Source organism: Schistocerca cancellata, chromosome 6 (genome assembly GCF_023864275.1).
Source record: "Schistocerca cancellata isolate TAMUIC-IGC-003103 chromosome 6, iqSchCanc2.1, whole genome shotgun sequence".
Taxonomy (NCBI): Eukaryota; Metazoa; Arthropoda; class Insecta; order Orthoptera; family Acrididae; genus Schistocerca; species Schistocerca cancellata.
Genome location: NC_064631.1, coordinates 246,470,975 through 246,493,039, shown reverse-complemented (window position 1 = coordinate 246,493,039; position 22,065 = coordinate 246,470,975). Strand labels below are relative to the sequence as shown.

At 37.9% G+C, this 22,065-nt stretch overlaps 1 protein-coding gene across 1 annotated transcript in view; it reads left to right on the top strand.

The window, feature by feature from the left end:
* The window catches only part of LOC126191497 (collagen alpha-1(IV) chain-like), a 594,967-nt gene that overhangs the window by 570,119 nt on the left and 2,783 nt on the right, over positions 1 to 22,065 (top strand). The window contains exons 32-33 of the mRNA XM_049932389.1: positions 759 to 936; positions 5,389 to 5,503. Coding sequence (XP_049788346.1) covers positions 759 to 936; positions 5,389 to 5,503 — 293 coding nt within the window. The remainder of the gene's footprint in view (positions 1 to 758; positions 937 to 5,388; positions 5,504 to 22,065) is intronic.

The following is a 22,065-nucleotide window of genomic DNA, read 5'->3' as shown; positions in this document are numbered from 1 at the left end:
TGTAATACTATTAACATATCAATTATGAATGTGAATTTATATCTGTAACTCAGTCAGAATGGCTGTTCGGGATTATTTAACATATTTTTAACCAGTACTTTGCAAATCAGTGATTGAATCACATGACTGACTGTCTATTATTCACATACTTGTTCTGTATAATGAAATGTTATTTCACACAGCTCTAACTCCTTGTGGCATTTCCTCAAGAGACTTATGAAGAATTTCTATTTCCTTCTTTGACTTATACTACATATATGCATAGCAGCACAAACAATAGTTGTTGAGATTATTAGTGCCATAGACACTTGCTAAAATATGACTGAAAATCCTGTGCAGCTCCTGTGTTGCAACATGATTATGTACTATGGTTGACAAATTGGATGTATCATCATAGGGTTTTTTATTCATTTACTGCTGATGAAAAAATCGCATTACCATGTCTTACAGTCATCGCCTGTGATGTGGAAGTTTATATGCTACAGCTAAATAACCTTGTAAACATTATTTTTACACAACTGAAAAGGCCTCTTCCTTGCTAACATATATCTACATGTATCACAATGAGAAACTTCAGATGAATAAATTGCCATGCATTTAATATTTCCACTAGGTGACCTGATGCTCACTTGATTATCATAAGATATCTTAACACATCATTATTGATTTATTGTTATGATGTAGTAAATGAGGATAATGGTTGATGGTGTCATTTTATTACACATACATGACCAATCTGTGCTCTAAAATAATTTCAGGTGCTCCTGGAAGTTGCCTTGTGAAGTTCTCCACCATGCCATTTATGTTTTGCAACCTGAATGATGTCTGTGACTATGCCAGTAGGAGCGACTACAGTTATTGGCTTAGCACTACAGAGCCAATGACTGCAATGATGACTCCCATACCACCAAGAGACTTACCAAACTATATATCCAGGTATGACTTCTATATGGGCTTCAGTTTGACATATAAGCTATGGTTTATTTTTAGAACACTCACATAACATGTGATTTGTTATACTCCCTTCTTATGTATATGACAGTGAAATTTTGGGTCATTTTCCATGCATTGCTTTTCATGTTAAGGTGAGGCTCTAAATCATGGTGGGTGCTGTTTGGACCATCGTGTATAAATGCTCTCAATGTTAATCGATCAACGTTATTAAAAGCTGCAAGACATATGACGTGCCTAGAAGAGTAGCTGAAAGTTTTTTAAGCACTAAGTACACTATAGAACATGAAAAAATAGCTGTTACACTTTCTACAGAGGCTGCTTACATCTGAAGATATTTCAGTTCGCTGCACAGTAATAGGTTCATTGTTTTATCATACATAGCACATCCTGAAATGGGTTGTAGTAAAATCAGTTAAGACTGTGAAAACAAATGAATGTATTCTGAAATTTAACCCTCATGATCTGATTGGAGTATGACAGAATCAGTTATTGAGCAGCTATGCAGAAGTGATGTTTTCTAAAGCATACAGGTACATAGTATGTAGAAGCAACAGAAATAATTCATAAAGTGGTGAAAGGACATTTTTAATTTCAGTACACATTATGGGAGAAAATAATATTTTCATGCACTGTGCAAAAACAAAGAAAACAATTATCTCTGAAAAGCTAATTATTGACATTAAATTATGAAAAAACAGTGAATTATTTTCATTGTGCTATCTGATTACAAAACAGAAAATGTTAGTAATTGTGGTGATTTTAATGCAAACTTTTAAAAATATTCTGTTAGTTACTTTAGCTCAAGGTAGCACTGTCTTAAATATAAGCTGAACTTACACACACCAATCCTACTGTAAAATGCTTAACAGTTAATGAAATCCAGTTGTTAAAGCAACACAGTTGGCATCCATGTACACTGTATAAACAATTAACTAACATATGAAGGGACTGAAACACAGCATTCAACAGAAATCTATTGGGCAATGGAGGGAGGGGTAAAGGAGGTAGTTACGATGAGCCAAGTTTTACTGTTACAGACAACTTATGTGTAACTCAGTTAATGTAAAAAAGGAGAAACGTATGACAGGGATAGATTGCTACTCACCGTATAATGGGGATGTTGAGTTGCAGATAGGCGTAGTGAAAAGACAGATAAACAAGTAAGCCCTTGGCCAAAAGGCTTTCTCCTGAAATAGACAATACGCACACACATTCACACAAATGCAACTCACACACAAGTGACCAATGTCTGTGGCCACCATGGCCAGACTGTGAGTAACTTTGCATGATGGGAGAAGCAATCTGGGTGATGGGGGTAAGAAGGAGGCTGGGGCAGGGAGGGGGCAGTAATGGGTTAGGGATGTGCTCAGTAAAGTGCTGCTTCTGAGAGTGTACAGGAATGTAGTGGGACAAGGGTAGTGCAGCTGGGTGCAGCAGTTTGGGAGGTTAGATGGAAGGCGTGAGACGGAGGGGGGAGGAAAGGGGGAGGGGGTGATAAAGGAGAGAAGTTTAAAGACTGTGGGTGGATATGTGGAATAGTAGGCTGTCTAATGCTGGAGTGGGGACAGAGAAGGGGATAGGTGAGTGAAGTGAATAACAAAGGTTGAGGCCAGGGATGTTATGGGAACATAGGTTATATTGCAGGGAGTGTTCTCACCTGTGCAATTCAGGAAAGCTGGTTGTGATAGGAAGAATCTAGATGGCACAGGCTGTGAAAAAGTCACTGAAGTGAAGAACATTGCATTGGGCAGCGTGCTCAAAAACTGGGTGGTCCAGCTGTTTCTTGTCCACAGTTTGTCAATGACCATTCAAGCAGATGGACAGCGTGTTGGCTGTCATGCCCACCTAGAGCATAGCACAGTGGTTGCAGCTTAGTGTGTAGATCACAGGACTGCTTTCACATGTAGTCCTGCATTTGATGGGATAGGTGATGCTTGTGACTGGACTATAGTAGTTGGTGGTGAGAGGGTGTATGAGACAGGTCTTGCATCGGGCCTATTACTGTGATTTAAGCCATGAGGCAAGATGTTGGGAGTAGGGCTGGAGCGATAGCTTATCATCTGTACTTGTAGTCATGTTGTATTGCTAATGAAATGTGTTAAACTATTTTCAAATGATAACTGCTTTAACTAACAAACAATTTTTTGCAAGTACTGTATTTCCAGGGGCAGATGTGGACAATGGATGTAATTTATTGGTTATGAACTACACATTAAAACTGAAATAATTGCAGAAATGTAGAAAATGAAGGAGATGAAAGCTGGATTAGTTGAAAGAACTAGAAGTTGTTGCAAGTTTCAAAGAGAGTAAACAGAAACTAATGTGATGAGCTCAAGGCAGCAGAGGATCAGATAGGCAAATAGACAACATCCAGTAGACCTCATTGGGTAACACAAAAGATACTGAATCTAACAGATGAAAGGAGAAAATATAAAAATGTGGCAAATGAATGTCTAAAAAATGATATTGACAGGAAGTGGAAATTGGCAAAGCAGGAATGGTTAGATGAAAAATACTAAGCTGTAGAAGCTTGCATGACTATGGGCACAATAGATGTAGCATATAGGAGAATCAAAGAGATATTTTCAGAAAAGTAAAGTGCCTGTATTAATATTAAGAGCTCAAATGGCAAGCCCTTACTTAGCATTGAAAAGAAGGATGAAAGGTGGAAGGAATACTTATGATTGTCTATTCGAGGGAAACATACTTGAAGAGAATATTATAGAAAGAGAGAAGGAAGTAAATGCAGATGTGATGAGAGATTTGATACTGCAGAATTTGACAGAGTTCTGAAAGACTTAAGGCAAAACAAGTCTTCTGAACTAGATGACAGTTCCTCAGAATGATTCAGAACCAATTACGATAAACTACTCTGCCTTGTATGTAAGATATATCAGACAGGAAAATACCCTCAGACTACAAGAAGGATGCAATAATTCCATTTACAAAGAAGACGTGTACTGAAAGGAAGACTGGAAAAATTGGTAGAAGCTAACCTTGGGGAAGGTCAGTTTGAATTCCAGAGAAATATAGGATCACAAGAGACCATGTCCACCCTACAACTTAAGTCAGAAGATAGGTCGATGAAAGGCAAACCTACATTTATATCATTTGTAGATTTAGAAAAAAAGCTTTTGACACTGTTGACTGGAATCCACTCTTAGAAAATCTGAAGGTATCTGGGGTAAAATATAGAGAGCAAAACATTATCTACAACTTGTAAAGAAACCAGGCCACAGTTAGAAGAGTTAAAGGACATGAAAGTGAAGAAGCTGTTAAGAAAGAAGTAAGGCAGGGTTGTAACCTCTCCTCAGTGTTATTGAATTATACATTGAGCAGTCAGGGCTGGAACAGAATGGATAGTGACTTGAAGAAGGCTAATAAGATAATTAGATAATTATCAGTGAAAGTAAAACAAGGGTAATTTTGTACTTGAATTAAATCAGGTTATACTGATAGAACTGAATTAGGAAATGAGATAGTAAAAGTAGTAGATGAATTTTGTTATTTTGGGCAGAAAATAATGGACATAGCACAGAGGATATAAAATGCAGACTGGCAATAAGAATACAAGTGTTTCTGAAAAGAGGAATTTGTTAACATCTAATATAAATTTAAGTGTCTTATTCTGAAGATATTTGTGTGGAGTATGGTATGTACCTAAGTGAAATGTGGAATATACGCAGTTCACAAAAGAAGGTAATAGAAGCATTTGAAATGTGGTGTTACAGATAACTTTTGAAAATTAAATTGATAAATCAAGTAACATGAGGTGGTACTAAATTGAAATGCGGAAAAAAAGAAATTTGTGGCACAACTTGACTAAAAGAAGGGACTAGCTGACAGAACACATCTTGAGGTGTCAAAGAATCCTGTTTGATAGTGGAAGAAAGGAGGAGGGGGGGGGGGGAGAGGTTAAAAATTGTAGATGGAGGCATAGGCTTGGATACAGTAAGCTGGTTCAAATGGATGTAGGTTTCAGTAGTTATGCAGAGGTGAAGAAGCTCGCACAGAACTGACTAGCTTTGAGAGCTGCATCAAATCAGTCTTTGGACTAAAGATAACAATATTATAATAACATTGTTGATTATTATTATTGCTTCATTTACAGGATAACTGAAGTTTAATATCTATTGCTCCAATAATAATTTTAACTTTCTTACAGACCATTTGTATCAGGAAGAATGATAGCACAGCAACCAACTACAGTGTAATAAAAATTAGTTTATAAAAGTTGTTTTATGCAGATTGTAATAATGTGCTATTTTCCTAGTACTAATGCAGCCTGCCACAGATGAATCATGTACATCTAGGTTGAACTTATTATGTATTTGCATTGCTAAATAGATGTCCTATGTGCTGTTTTAAATAAAAGTAACCTCTCAGTACAATTAAAATGCAGTGTTTTACAGTTATGTCCAATTAATTTTATAGGTGTACAGTTTGTGAGGCTCCTACACGTGTCATAGCAGTCCACAGTCAGTCCATAAATTATCCATCATGCCCTAATGGTTGGGAAATTCTGTGGACAGGCTACAGTTTTATCATGGTAAATACTGATACTGTTAAGTTTAGTGCTATTTCATTAACTTTTGCATAATTATTTAAGTCTGATATAATAGCATTTTTTATTAATTAAATGGAAATTTGGCAAGTAGCCAAACAGCCAGTTCACATATACTGTTTGCACATACATTATAATGTGTAATCCTACAAAACTTACTATAAATTTACAAACATGATAGTAAATAATCATTGAATAGTTAGTCAACTCTACTGATAGATATAGCTGCATATGACACACAAAACATAACATTGATGGCTTTCAACAACTTTAGAATGAAATTTTCACTCCTGGTTCATAGGAGAGCTTCTGTGAAGTTTGGAAGGTAGGAGATGAGGTACTGGTGGAATTAAAGCTGTGAGGACTGGGTGTGAGTCGTGCTTGGGTAGCTCAGTTGGTAGAGCACTTGCCCTCAAAAGGCAAAGGTTCCTAATTTGAGTCTTGGTCTGGCACACAGTTTTAATCTTCCAGGAAGTTTCAACAACTTTGTTATAATACTATTATAGTGCCCATTGCATTCTCCTCCTTTTTAATTCTTCCACTTCTAACAGCACCTTAAAGTATGTCAGCAGTTAGCAATTTATTTTGACAATCTTTAACAGTGATGCAGATACGTAGTTAGGTAGCCAGGGGCCACTTGATCCACATGCTCTACCTCTTGACAATCACTGGCTGTTGACACTATAATGTAATTTATGAATACATGCTTTTTAACTTTTGCTTTGGTTAAGTCTTAGTTAAGCCAAATTGTTTCAGTTTTTTTATCTGGCATACCACATGCATGGTGCAGTAGCAGCATAGGTCCTTGAGTTTTGTCTGTAGGAGGTCTGTCACTTTCTATACTATTTCTCCAGACCCTGCAACCCCCCTCCCATCCCTTTATTTGTATCATGTATCCCAGTTGTAGTAGGTTGTGATATTGTATGATTCAGCATTTTTATCCATTATTTGTAAGAATCTTTGCATATATCTCATTTCCATCAGGTACTACTAATGTAGCTGATCAGCCTGCCATATAATTTTATAATATCCAACGTGCTTTTCCATCCGACACATCACAAACTTAATTTCTGATCTGATATACTAAAAACATAGTCCTGTATACTATAGGATTTAGCTCTTCTGATAGTTCTTTAGGAGCTAAAAAGCTGGCATTATAACTATTATTATATTTTATGAAATGGATAGATTGCCATTCACTGTAAAGATGATCCATTGAGTTGCAAACAGGCTCAACAAAAATACTGTTACACATTTAGCTTCTGGCCATAGCTTTCTTCAGAAAAGAAAACACACATATTCACAGAAGGAAGCACACCTCGTGCACACATGATCACCGTCTCCTGCAGTTCAGACCAGAATATTGTTGATATTCCAAGCTGGAATTTCAATTGTTTGTTATTATATTTTTGTTCTTAATTTTACTTTATATTGCTGTCATGGCTGTGACTTCTTTTAACAGCTTGCTATTTACTTTCCCTTCTTTATACATCATCTCAAAACCCACTTCTGACTCCAATCTCACTCATGGATCTATTCACATAAAGAGGAGCAACTCTTCAGAACATGTAATGCCAAAGAAAGCAAAATTTTCAAAAGAAGTAAAAAAAAAAAATCACTCAGAAAAAGTATTTTATTAATTTTTTCAAATTTTACTCAAAATATTCAGGGAGAGCTGTTGATAAAAATGTGTTTATTACAAAGTAATTTTTTGTTTTACTTTTAAGATATGAAGATTTTTGTGGGGGACTAACTGCATTTTGTTGTGTCCTGTTGGACAATATTGCCTTTGATACAAGCTCCTTGGATATAACGCACTTTGTTTAGTTTTTGGCAACATGGAGCTGGTAAATAAATTTTATATTTCGAAAATTCACTTTTTAATGTTCAGTACAGTACTTTCACTCTAGAAGTAGAAACAGAAACATAAATGCTCTTACTGTTGACATTATTTTTCCAAGAACAGACTCCTCTCCTAAACAACCACAAACAATACCTTGGGCAACAAGTTTGGTACATGGGAGGCTGCTAATTTTGGTGAAGACCTTAAGTACATCATTTTCTCTCCAATTTTTGGCATATCAATGGCTTAGTAATTTTTCTTGCACTTATTTTCTTGTGTAATCCTATTCAGAGATGACACAATGGATCTCTTTGCTAATTTGCAGAAATCGGTATCCAAATTTCCTAATAAAAAAAAAGCACTTTGAAAAATCATCTAAAAACTAGTTGAGATGAGTTTTGATTTTCACATTAATTACACTTTCACCTATCATGTATTCGTTCAAATGAATCCATTTCTGATCACTGATCACATTTACAGGCTTCAAATTTTTATTTAGTTCCTTCTCAATCTTTCATCAAAATCCTTGTTTCACACACTTTTGCCTGAACGTCCTGGTATGTATTTGGATTCAGTATTTTGGACATTTTATGAAGTTTCTTTCCTAGTTGGCCAAAAACTGAGTCAGCAGGTGAAAAACACTGTTCTCAAATTGAAAAGCAGAAAAGCAGAAAAGGACATCATTCACCTGCACTGAAGATTTTCTTCTAGCTAAAAAAGGTTAAAATCGATGAAAAACATGCATCCACTTCTTCTATACCCTCAAAATTAAAATACAAAAGCTTACACAACTGATTTCTGTAAGCTACATCAGAGTGAAAAAAGAAGACATATGCAACAGTGCTGCAACACTGAAAACTACTACCAGTTGGTCATGTTTGGTCAGTTGAAAGATTTCATTTCAGTCCACCAGTCTTGCATTCTAAGCAACATTGCTTAATAAAATAAATTGATGGATTTCATACAGTTTGACCCATTCATACCAGAGTACAAAATGCTATTTGTTGCATTTGCTACTTTTCAAAGCTCTTTTTGAAGGTTTTAAAACTTGTTTTTATGAGATCTGATTGTAGATGTTTGTTGAGTGGGTCAGAGAATACTTTAATTTATATGAAGCTCAGTTTTGTCCTCCAGTGGACATTAAGCATTTTGAAAAGTTGCTCCTCATATATTCTTGTCTTATGCTTCCAGGGTCCAAGTAATGTGGGTCTGCTATCAGTGTTATCATCAGCATGTGTTTCAGTTTCTGATGTGGTGTCCAGAATTTCGCTTCCATAAAAGAGAGGTTCTTCCTACCAAGATTTCACAAAAAATTGGGGTTCTGTCAAAGTATCCATTACATTAAAGGGATGTACACTGCATGAAAGAACAGAAAAAAAGAAAAAGAAAAGAAGTGAAGCACACAGAAAACATGGTCGGTTGTCAACATAACTTCATACACATACACAACATCACCAAGTACATAAACGCTTAGAGTTGGAATTCTCTGTGACATGTAGAATGACCACCAAAATGCATTAGTGTTGTTCATGTTAAGTTGTGTTGCCAGGCCTGGTAGAGTATATGAGGTGTGAGAACAGTGTCAGACATTGAGTGACCGCTGTGAATAACCCAGAGATTCTGCACACTTGTGTGACACAGCATCTGACAGAGTCTGAAGGGGCCTCATTAAGGATCTCCATTTAGCCAGCTGGTTAAATTGTGCAATATTCAGATTTTTGGGGCATTCAGATGAGACAGTGGTCCAGTGGGGTCTGCAAATTTGTCACAAAGGTTGTAGTTGACAATGTCTGACCAACACAATGGAGGACTGCTGTATTGTGCATCAAGCACATCGTAACCCCTTCACACCTTTGCTTGTAATCTGAGAATAAATAATAGACTCCCTGCAAGATTCTGTGTTGTCCTGTGTGATTGGTCAGAGACTAGCGGCAGCCAGACTGGAGAGTTACTGTATGACATGTAAGAGGTCATTAACATCACAACACTAAATGGCTGCAGTGGAAAGGTGCCACATCTGCGAATCATGGACTGCAAATGAATGGCACTGCATTGTGTTCTGCATTTCCCAGGATGACAATCACTGGTCAATTTGTCCAATGTTTTGGAGAGGCATGACAGTGTTACTCCTGGCATCATGTGTGGGGAGCCATTGGTTATGACTTATCATCTCACGTGTTACCTCTCATGCGACAGTATCATGGTGCCTTTTTCAACAGGACAATGCTCATCCACATATATCTCTACGAATCATCTGTTTGACACTGAGGTACTCCTTTGGTCACCAAAATCCAGATCTGTCCCTATGAGAAGTTGTTTGGCACCAGTCCGGACCAGACCAGTCCTTTCCAGTACCAGTTTGTCACGTACCAGTTTGAACAGTTGTGGACAAAATTGCCTCAGGAGAGGATGCAGTGGTTTTATGACATCCTTCTCAACCGAATCAGTGCATGCATCCAGCAGGGGAGAGGGCGGGGATGCAGTGTTATAATAATGATAAGTGGGCATGCTGTCTAGTTCTTTGTACATTTGACTTCATTTTGTAATCAATGAAATAACATCACATACCCTCTCGATTCATTAAGTTTTATTTCAGAGTGTTTTGTCAGACAGTGTATTTTTGGTAAATCAGCAGTTACTAGTCACAGTTTGAGCTTTTAACATCTTTACTTAGTTTAGTACTTCCGGTGCTGGTGGAGTTGTTATTTATAATTTTTCAGTGCTTTTTGTGACACTTCTTGCTGTGTCACATGGGGCTATGCTTCAGTTTTTAATAAAGTGTATTAGTTTTTGGCAATCCATGATAGTTTCCCAATTACTAAACAATTACCTGTTTTCTGCTACAGTATGCATAAACTTTGCTTCCATCTCCAGATTGACAAGTGTTGAGGGGGTGGTCAGATCCCAAAAGTTCCTTCAGTATTGCCCACATTGTCTCATGTTACATGGACGTTTAACAGAATGTTTCATCCACAACACTGTTGATTTCCTTAGAGAAACTTACTCTTATCAGTTTACTGTCATTTGATATCACAAAATGTGCTTCTTCTATTATGTCTGTGATAGGCTTCCCACCCAGTCTTTCCTACCTGAACCTGAGTGATGGTGTTCATTGAAGTCTCTAATAATCAACTTTGTATAATTGAAAGTAACCATTAGGTCTCTCAGTAGCTTCATATTAATTGACATCCAACAATCTGAAACACATGCCCTTACATGTACAAATTGAAATGCCTGTAATGTACTTTTGGATTGTCTTTATGTGCAGATCTCTGGCCTCTTATGTATTACTCATTCATTAGCAAGGCAGTGCCCAGTACCTACCCATCTTCTTGTTTTAGATTGTGTTGTATCCAGGAAGGTGTGAATGCAGATCTCTTTTCAGCCAAGTTTTGGAAGCAGCACAATTGTGATTTGCAGTCTTTTGATAATCTGCACCAAGCTATCCTTATCTACCTCCAGGGGGGAACTGTCCACTGTAAAATCCTATTTCTTGTTAACACAATTGCAGGCTTTCATCTAACTGCACTGCCATTAGAACCAGCTCTTATACCGTTAAGCAACTTCTTAACACTTCCATTATGTTGATTGTGAGGGCCAGTCTAATTTAATATATAAATGACTAAATTTCAGTTACCATTAGTGATACTTTCATCATAGTTGTACCTGTTCAAAAGTGTGCTAGTGGTGGAGAATGCCAGTGCTGAATCTGCTGAAGGTTCAGGTCTGTGGGAAACAATGAATTCCTTGGACAAACTTACTCTCATCTGTGTCTGTGTAGGTGTTTGTTTGGTTTTAGTCTCAGATTAAACAGTGTGAACAACATTTGGTGAAATTTCATGGATCAAGGCGAGTTCAACTGCTACTGTCAGTTCACATCTGAGTGACATTACAAAACAATACCTTTGTTTTATGCAAATATAGTTAAAAGAAGTAAATAATAAAGGTATTGTTATTAATACAAAAACGGTTAAGTACATCCACTATCACACTGTTGTTGTTGTTGTTGTTGTTGTTGTTGTTGTGGTCTTCAGTCCTGAGACTGGTTTGATGCAGCTCTCCATGCTACTCTATCCTGTGCAAGCTTCTTCATCTCCCAGTACCTACTGCAACCTACATCCTTCTGAATCTGCTTAGTGTATTCATCTCTTGGTCTCCCCCTATGATTTTTACCCTCCACGCTGCCCTCCAATACTAAATTGGTGATCCCTTGATGCCTCAGAATATGTCCTACTAACCGATCCCTTCTTCTGGTCAAGTTGTGCCACAAACTTCTCTTCTCCTCAATCCTATTCAATACTTCTTCATTAGTTATGTGATCTACCCATCTAATCTTCAGCATTCTTCTGTAGCACCACATTTCGAAAGCTTCTATTCTCTTCTTGTCCAAACTATTTACCGTCCATGTTTCACTTCCATACATGGCTACACTCCATACAAATACTTTCAGAAATGACTTCCTGACACTTAAATCAATACTCGATGTTAACAAATTCCTCTTCTTCAAAAACGCTTTCCTTGCCATTGCCAGTCTACATTTTATATCCTCTCTACTTCGACCATCATCAGTTATTTTGCTCCCCAAATAGCAAAACTCCTTTACTACTTCAAGTGTCTCATTTCCTAATCTAATTCCCTCAGCAACACCCGACTTAATTAGACTACATTCCATTATCCTTGTTTTGCTTTTGTTGATGTTCATCTTATAGCCCCCCTTCAAGATACCATCCATTCCGTTCAACTGCTCTTCTAAGTCCTTTGCTGTCTCTGACAGAATTACAATGTCATCGGCAAACCTCAAGGTTTTTATTTCTTCTCCATGGATTTTAATACCTACTCTGAATTTTTCATTTGTTTCCTTTACTGCTTGCTCGATATACAGATTGGATAACATCGGGGAGAGGCTACAACCCTGTCTTACTCCCTTCCCAATTGCTGCTTCCCTTTCATGTCCCTCGACTCTTATAACTGCCATCTGGTTTCTGTACAAATTGTAAATAGCCTTTCACTCCCTGTATTTTACCCCTGCCACCTTTAGAATTTGAAAGAGAGTATTCCAGTCAACATTGTCAAAAGCTTTCTCTAAGTCTACAAATGCTAGAAATGTAGGTTTGCCTTTCCTTAATCTTTCTTCTAAGATAAGTCGTAAGGTCACTATTGCCTCACGTGTTCCAGTATTTCTACGGAATCCAAACTGATCTTCCCCTAGGTCGGCTTCTACTAGTTTTTCCATTCGTCTGTAAAGAATTCGTGTTAGTATTTTGCAGCTGTGACTTATTAAACTGATTGTTCGGTAATTTTCACATCTGTCAACACCTGCTTTCTTTGGGATTGGAATTATTACATTCTTCTTGAAGTCTGAGGGTATTTCGCCTGTTTCATACATCTTGCTCACCAGATGGTAGAGTTTTGTCAGGACTGGCTCTCCCAAGGCCGTCAGTAGTTCCAATGGAATGTTGTCTACTCCGGGGGCCTTGTTCCGACTCAGGTCTTTCAGTGCTCTATCAAACTCTTCACGCAGTATCGTATCTCCCATTTCATCTTCATCTACATCCTCTTCCATTTCCATAATACTGTCCTCAAGTACATCGCCCTTGTATAGACCCTCTATGTACTCCTTCCACCTTTCTGCTTTCCCTTCTTTGCTTAGAACTGGGTTTCCATCTGAGCTCTTGATGTTCATACAAGTGGTTCTCTTATCTCCAAAGGTCTCTTTAATTTTCCTGTAGGCAGCATCTATCTTACCCATAGTGAAATAAGCCTCTACATCCTTACATTTGTCCTCTAGCCATCCCTGCTTAGCCATTTTGCACTTCCTGTCGATCTCATTTTTGAGACGTTTGTATTCCTTTTTGCCTGCTTCATTAACTGCATTTTTATATTTTCTCCTTTCATCAATTAAATTCAATATTTCTTCTGTTACCCAAGGATTTCTAAGAGCCCTGGTCTTTTTACCTACTTGATCCTCTGCTGCCTTCACTACTTCATCCCTCAAAGCTACCCATTCTTCTTCTACTGTATTTCTTTCCCCCATTCCTGTCAATTGTTCCCTTATGCTCTCCCTAAAACTCTGTACAACCTCTGGTTCTTTTAGTTTATCCAGGTCCCATCTCCTTAAATTCCCACCTTTTTGCAGTTTCTTCAGTTTTAATCTACAGGTCATAACCAATAGATTGTGGTCAGAGTCCACATCTGCCCCTGGAAATGTCTTACAATTTAAAACCTGGTTCCTAAATCTCTGTCTTACCATTATATAATCTATCTGATACCTTTTAGTATCTCCAGGGTTCTTCCATGTATACAACCTTCTATCATGATTCTTAAACCAAGTGTTAGCTATAATTAAGTTGTGCTCTGTGCAAAATTCTACCAGGCGGCTTCCTCTTTCATTTCTTAGCCCCAATCCATATTCACCTACTACGTTTCCTTCTCTCTCTTTTCCTACACTCGAATTCCAGTCACCCATGACTATCAGATTTTCGTCTCCCTTCACTATCTGAATAATTTCTTTTATATCATCATACATTTCTTCAATTTCTTCGTCATCTGCAGAACTAGTTGGCATATAAACTTGTACTACTGTAGTAGGCGTGGGCTTCGTGTCTTTCTTGGCCACAATAATGCGTTCACTATGCTGTTTGTAGTAGCTTACCCGCTTTCCTATTTTCCTATTCATTATTAAACCTACTCCTGCATTGCCCCTATTTGACTTTGTGTTTATAACCCTGTAGTCACCTGACCAGAAGTCTTGTTCCTCCTGCCACCGAACTTCACTAATTCCCACTATATCTAACTTTAACCTATCCATTTCCCTTTTTAAATTTTCTAACCTACCTGCCCGATTAAGGGATCTGACATTCCACGCTCCGATCCGTAGGACGCCAGTTTTCTTTCTCCTGATAACGACATCCTCTTGAGTAGTCCCCGCCCGGAGATCCGAATGGGGGACTATTTTACCTCCGGAGTATTTTACCCAAGAGGACGCCATCATCATTTAATCATACAGTAAAGCTGCATGCCCTCAGGAAAAATTACGGCCGTAGTTTCCCCTTGCTTTCAGCCGTTCGTAGTACCAGCACAGCAATGCCGTTTTGGTTATTGTTACAAGGCCAGATCAGTCAATCATCCAGACTGTTGCCCTTGCAACTACTGAAAAGCCTGCTGCCCCTCTTCAGGAACCACACGTTTGTCTGGCCTCTCAACAGATACCCCTCCGTTGTGGTTGTACCTACGGTACGGCCATCTGTATCGCTGAGGCACACAAGCCTCCCCACCAACGGCAAGGTCCATGGTTCATGGGGGGTATCACACTGCTGAAGCTCAAAATGTATAAACTTTAAGGTTAGGTTAAGGAAATATTGGCTATGTAAGTAATGAGTACAGATAAGGCAGTAACTACACAATTTGTATTCAAGTTTCAACTACAAAAGAGGTGCATAAACTGCTGTGATAACTGCATGTATGTTTGTGAACAAAACTACACTGAAGCACCAAAGAAACTGGTATAGGCATGCGTATTCAAATGCAGAGATACGTAGACAGTCCTATAATAATGCATTGTCACTAGTCTGTGTCAATGCTGCTGCAAGTGTGGCTGCTTGACAACTGACACCATCTTAAGAGAAACGTCACTTATACAGCACTTCCTTATCTAATTGCAACGTGGCTTACACAACCTACTGGGAGTGAATTTTAGCCCATAGTAAGTAATAACTAGGAGCTCTGCCTGCTGGGAGTCTGGTGCAGTTGTTAGATCAGTTACTGGCAGGTTATCAAGATTTAAGTGAGTTTGAATGTGGTGCTATAGTCGGCGCACTAGCAGTGGAACACAGCTTCTTCAAGATAGTGATGAAAGGTAGTGCTGAAGTGGGAATTTTTCTGTACGTCCATTTCACGAGTGTACCATGAATAACAGGAATACAGTAAAACATCAAATCTCTGACATTGCTGCAGTAATAAAATGATCCTGCAAGAATTGGATCAACGATGACTGAAGAGAATTGTTCAATGTGACTGAAGTGCAACCCTTTCCACAAATTGCTGTAGATTTCAATACCGGACAATCAACAAGTGTCAGCATGTGAATCATTCAATGAAACATCATTGATATGGGCTTTTCGAGCTGAAGACTCACTCATGTACTCTTTATGACTGCACAAGACAAAGCTTTATGCCTTGTCTGGGCCCGTCAACACCGACACTGAACTGTTGATGACAGAAAACATGTTGCCTGGTTGCACGAGTCTTGTTTCAAATTGTATCGAGTGGATGGATAGGTATGGGTATGAAGACAACCTCATGAATCCATGGACATATCAGCAGGGAACTGTTCAAGCTGCTGGAGGCTCTGTAATGGTGTGGGTTGTGTGCAGCTGGAGTGATTTGAGACTTCTGATGTGTCTGGATACGACTCTGACACCCACATGTCCAGAATTGCCATAGAGTGGCTCCAGAAACACTGCTCTGAGTTTAAACACTTCAGCCGGCCATCAAACTCTGCAGACACGAACATTATTGAGTATCTGGAATGCCTTGCAACATGCTGTTCAGAAGAGATCTCCACCCCCTCTTACTCATATGGATTTGTGGACAGCCCTGCAGGATCCATGGCTTTAGTTCCCTCCAGCACTACTTCAGATCTTAGTCGAGTCCATGCCATGTTGTGTTGTGTTGCAGCGCTTCTGCGTGCTCATGGGAGGCCTACACAATATTAGGCAGGTGTACCAGTTTCTTTGGCTCTTCAGTGTAGTAAGAAGCATATGCAAATCAATTATAAGTTGGTGGCTCAAAGGTTGTGTCCTGGAATACAGTCCAGAGTATCTGAGATTCGATTCCCGGTCAGTTCATGGATTTTTTTCTAATTGCCCCTTCTTTTGCCTGTGTTTAAAATGTGAAAAATGACAATTTTTTTTAAATTTATGAGTTAAAGGAAAATTAAATCATGTGGCAGTTATTATGGCTGCAGCATTTGATTTTACTTTTCAGTTTTACCACTCTTATTCCACATTTCGGAAGCATGCACTGTACTTTTTCCTTATGTTTGCACCCAAGGCAATCTCCTTTTTGTAAATTTCTCCCTGAGAAGAACATTTTCTGTGGTCTTTTTTTTAAATATATATATATATATATATATTTAAAAAGAAAGATGATGAGACTTACCCAACAAAAGCGCTGGCAGGTCGATAGACACACAAATAAACACAAACACACACACAAAACTCTAGCTTTCGCAACCAACGGTTGCCTCGTCAGGAAAGAGGGAAGGAGAAGGAAAGACAAAAGGATATGGGTTTTAAGGGAGAGGGTAAGGAGTCATTCCAATCCCGGGAGCAGAAAGACTTACCTTAGGGGGAAAAAAGGACAGGTATACACTCGCACACACACATATCCATCCATACACATGTATGGATGGATATGTGTGTGTGTGCGAGTGTATACCTGTCCTTTTTTCCCCCTAAGGTAAGTCTTTCCGCTCCCGGGATTGGAATGACTCCTTACCCTCTCCCTTAAAACCCATATCCTTTTGTCTTTCCTTCTCCTTCCCTCTTTCCTGACGAGGCAACCGTTGGTTGCGAAAGCTAGAGTTTTGTGTGTATGTTTGTGTGTCTATCGACCTGCCAGCGCTTTTGTTGGGTAAGTCTCATCATCTTTCTTTTTAAATATATATATATATATATATATATATATATATATATATATATATATATATATATATATATATATATATATATATATATAGTGTGTTGCTGCCACAGTTAACATACACTATTTTTCTTACCCACTCAATGTAAATATTCTCTCCATCTTCATTTTCATTGCAATAAATGAGAAGAACACAGTCATTTGAAGTTACAGTAATCTCCTGATTTAGTGAAGTTGTGAATAAAGTGCTACTTTCAGTGTTATTTAAATGCAGCTAATTCATTTCAAAAAAATTATCCAAGCATAAAATTATATCTTGTCAAGTGTGAATACCTTCTAGGTCCTTTTCTTAGTATAATAACACATTTTAAAATTTTCCCAGTCAGATCCGTCCCTTTTTTCTGTGAATTAAAACCAGCAGTGACTCCTTTCCACGCCTTTTCTTTGTTGTCCATAGGAAATTTATCAGTTTTTTTGCCTTCTGTTGTGTTTTTATACTGACTCGATACGGTTTCCAGCAATAAATCATTTTTAGCCAAGGAGAAGTTAGAGGATCACACTTATTTCTGCTTACTTTCCTCCATCTTAACAACACTACACTTTCGATAATAAATACTATGTATCAACAATGTATGATTAATATCTGCCGTTGAAGCCTGATAATCATTTGATAGTTGATTGTGCCAGTGTTACCAAGCATGTTTCATACTAATTTAGATCAACATTGAACATTCTACAGTCAGTCCAAAGTTTAATATTACACAATAGACTGGATTCCTGAACAGAGTTCAATTTCTGAACTAAGGTCAAAATTGGTCTCCAGTCAGTAATGTCTCTCCAACTGATCCTTAGTTTTTGAAACATTATAGAGAAGATTAGGAGGTGGAGTGACTGCCATGTTCGCATATGATGTGTTGTTCAGTTGGGGTGATTCTATAGGGTATCTTACATCATGCCTTTGTGATTTATTTCATGTTGATGCAATAGTCTGGAAAAGATCTGTCATATAACGTATGGGATTTTATTCAGTGGACACAGCCATCATAGTGTTCATTGATATCATTGTTGTCCCATTCAGCATGTGCATTGTTGCTGCCTGTGACAATGACAGTGAGGGTAATTGTAATACCAAGTTTGGGTATGGTTTGACTGGACATTGACTCCACTAATCACAAATGGTCACTTTGAGCTTATGCAGTATTTTCTTGAACTTCTTAGGATAGCATTTTATTTTAATTACACTGTGTCACAAATGGAATTTCTTCTTCTATTAGGCTGGAAATGAACTTTTTTCAATTCCTTGTTCAGTCACTTGAAATGATATATGTGGATGAAGCCCTCTCTGATTAAAAATTCTGATTTCTCTCAAAATGTTTGTTGACACATTGGTGCTGGTTGCAATTTGAATCTTATTTCCACCTTCCAGTTCCATATGTAAAATTTGTGATGAGTTGATACCCAGCCCTGTCATGGAACTGAGCCCACTTGTGTAGTAGTGTTCTGATCTGGTGTAATTTGAAAGTTATATTTTGGACTTTGTTTCTTGGCTTGGATGTTGAGTAAGCCTCAACCAGATATGCATTCTTCAGCTCAAGGAGGTGGAAATTTGCAAAGAGAAATGCAGGGAGGGCAGCAATGCACAAAACTCCATATTAATTTTTGTTTTCAACCTCTCCATCAACAGAAGTGCAATATTGCAGAGATATTTTATAGAAACTCCAAAAAAACCTTCGATAAACCTCTCAGAATGTGAAAGATTTCTTCTTATATGGTAAATCTGACAGCCAGCGTCTCTCTTCTCTCAAAAAAATAATCTTGAAAAAGTTTCAGCAGACATTGCAGCTTAGAACAGCCTCCAGTCATCCACAGTGGTTTGAAAAAAATCAGTCTCAAGTAACCCAAATGTTGTATTGTATTAACAGTAAGAGCTCTGGGACTGAAGTCAAGGTAGCTATTTATGTCACATCAAACTACATGAAGGACAAATTTTCACCATGAATGTGTCAAAGAAACTAAAAAAATTGTTAATCGGTTGAGAAAAGAAAATTCACTTGACAGTTAACCTTGCATAAGAGCTTGCGGGAATTCCATGGACAATGTGTGCATTCCACAAAGTCATGACAGCTTCTGGCTTGCCGTGACTGCTGGTCAGATACAAGCAACTCAACTCAGTTCAGCGATGCACTGCTCATTGCCATTGATATACAGTGACAGAAACAATAAAATCTTTGCTTCTATGCTAGCATGTACCTAAACAAATCCAATAACAAACACAATGCACATGCTCATAAAAGCAACCCAACAAAAAAAAAAAAAAAAAAAAAAAAAAAAAAAAATATTAATCTTACATTCAGTCAGCTATGACAGTAAGCTGGTGTCCACATAACTCTGGGATGCTACACTATTCTCAGTTCTGTTTGCCTCACCAGCCTGTATAATACCATTGGATACAAAGCTTTGCCTTTTACAAGACCATAATTACCTGTTTTCCAGGTTTCCTCCTTATGGTGCAAATTACATACTGCCTGACTTGTCCTGTGCTGCTTTTAATATTCCAGGTGCTCCATTGGTACAAATGACATCTCCTATAATATTTAACATCATCTATGGACTGCCTGCTACTTGGATTTCCTCTTCATTAAAGGCTGAATGAGAGCATACTGTCCAGTTCTTCCCATATAATGAAGTGTAAGATTTGCCCTTCAAACTATTGCTAATTTTCTTTGCAGCAGCCTCATCACACAGATGTCTCATGTTCCCCTCCACTACCTTTCATTCTACCTAGGGACTCATTTCACTCTCATCTGACTCCACAACCTCCACTTTTGCTTTTCAATACCTGTTTCCCATCTTTCTTCTCTTCTTTTCATACATGGTAGCATCCCCCAACTTATTACATCAGTCATTGTAAATTTCACTGTCTCCTCTTATATCACACAATTACTTGTGTGCTGGTGTTCTATTGAACCTATTCACCATGCTACAGGCATAGTTTTTACCATTAATTTACCTGTAGCTATTTTGTGAGCAGTCTTTTGTGAGTTTCAGTCTCTTACCTTCTAAGCAACATTTAAAGATGCATGTGAAATACTATGACTGGACTGATCACAGTTCGTATTCAAACCAAAATTCTAATTAATAAACAGGAGCAGAAAATGAATAAGGGATATTCACTTGAATGCATCCCCTCTCTCCCATCTCTCACACACAAAGAAAAACAAGGACATGAGTATACTGTGAATATATATATAGGATATAAGGATACTGGACAAGCAGATAAGGATTAAATAAGGGAGACGGCCCTTATATCTAGCTCTAAAGAGAAATGAATGAATAAGAACTGCATGTACCTACTCTTATTGCTTTGTTTCTTGCCACCATTGGTAAAATGGTTTTGGTTTGTCCTCTTAGGCATCCATATGAGAGGGAAGGGAGGCAAGAGGTGGTACTTGCCCCTTCTGGAATCTGGAATGCAGAGTTTTTTTCATTACAGATGCCTCACACACATCTAGGGGTGATTTTCTGTGCTTTTGATAAACCTCTCATTTAGCCTATTGCAGCACTTTGTCAGCATAATTCTGGTGGCATGACATATCTTGAAAGTGACCTACTCATTTATATAAAAAAATTCAATTTTGCAGTCTTGCTTTCACTGTTTTTGCCATTTATGTTTTCTTCTTTAAATAACTTGCTTTTTGTTGCCTCTGTATAAATATTTGTCTTCTTAACTGCTACAAAACTGTGTAGTAATGGCTGCACACTATTACTACAATTCCCCAAATTTTCTCTTGTTTACAATCACTGTATATGTTTTGTTGCAGCACACTCATGTTTGTGATGTGCGACCTGGGTGTATGTATTAATGTAATTATTATCGAGAACTGGGTATATTGAAAGCAGTCCAACAATTAGTGAAACATACAAAAATATGTTTGTATCCTTTAAGGATATTCAGCTTTCTTACACACACAGAAAATAGTGTTCCTTACCATACCATGCATTTCAGTAAAGCAGTAAAGCTTTTTGAAAAATAAATGGTCTAAACACTTGACACATAATGTGTGGAGGTAATTTGGTCCCATGCAATTTATGTGATTTATCCATCATGACTGGTAGTAGAGCATTAAGCTGGGTGCACTTCAAAACATGAAAAGTCATTGTATCACACGACTTTGACATCAAGTCACAATTGGAATTGATCAACTCATACAAATACTGGATGTAACAATCTGTAGGAATATGAAATGGAACTCCCACAGAAGCTCAGTTGTACGTAAAGCTGGTGGCACAATTTGGTCCGTTGATACAATACTAGGAAAATACAATGAGTCTTCAAAAGAGATTGCTAACTTGTGTGACCTGTCCTACAATATTGCTTAAGTTTGTGGGTTCTTTACCAAATAAGGGTGATGGGGTAATGAATAAACACAGAGACAGGCAGCACGAATGGTCACAGGTTTGTTTCACCCGTAGGAGAATGTCATAGAGGTGCTGAAGAAACTGGAAGTCAGCTATCCTGTGAGTTTCAGGAACTGGTGTTAAATGATGAATCTAGGAAATAGTAGAACCACCTACATATCACTCCCATAGGAATCAAAAGGTAAAGACTAAATTAATTATACTGCACACAGAGGCAATTAGCACACTAAATTTTCCCTACTCCATAGTTGAATGGAATGGGAAGAAGCCGTAATAACTGGTACTTTGTGAAGTACCCCAAACATACACTTCATAGTGGTTTGCAGAGTATGGATGTAGATGTAGTTCATGATGAAGATATCAAAATAATGCACAGAAAAACAAAATTGTGAAACAGCCGGAGAATCTGAAAACATGTCTTCTGATTTGTGTACCAATAATATGACAGATTAGAGAACCTGTGTGTGGGTTCATACTTATCTGCACAATAGATAAATTTTTTCTCCATATCTGCATCCTGTGATGAAAACAGTATATTTAGTCAATTAGTAGAAAGCAGAAAACAATTTTTTTGTGGTGTTGCAGTTCTTTTTATTTCCGTGCTTGCTAAGAGACAGAAAAATTCCAGGATCTGCTGAGAATT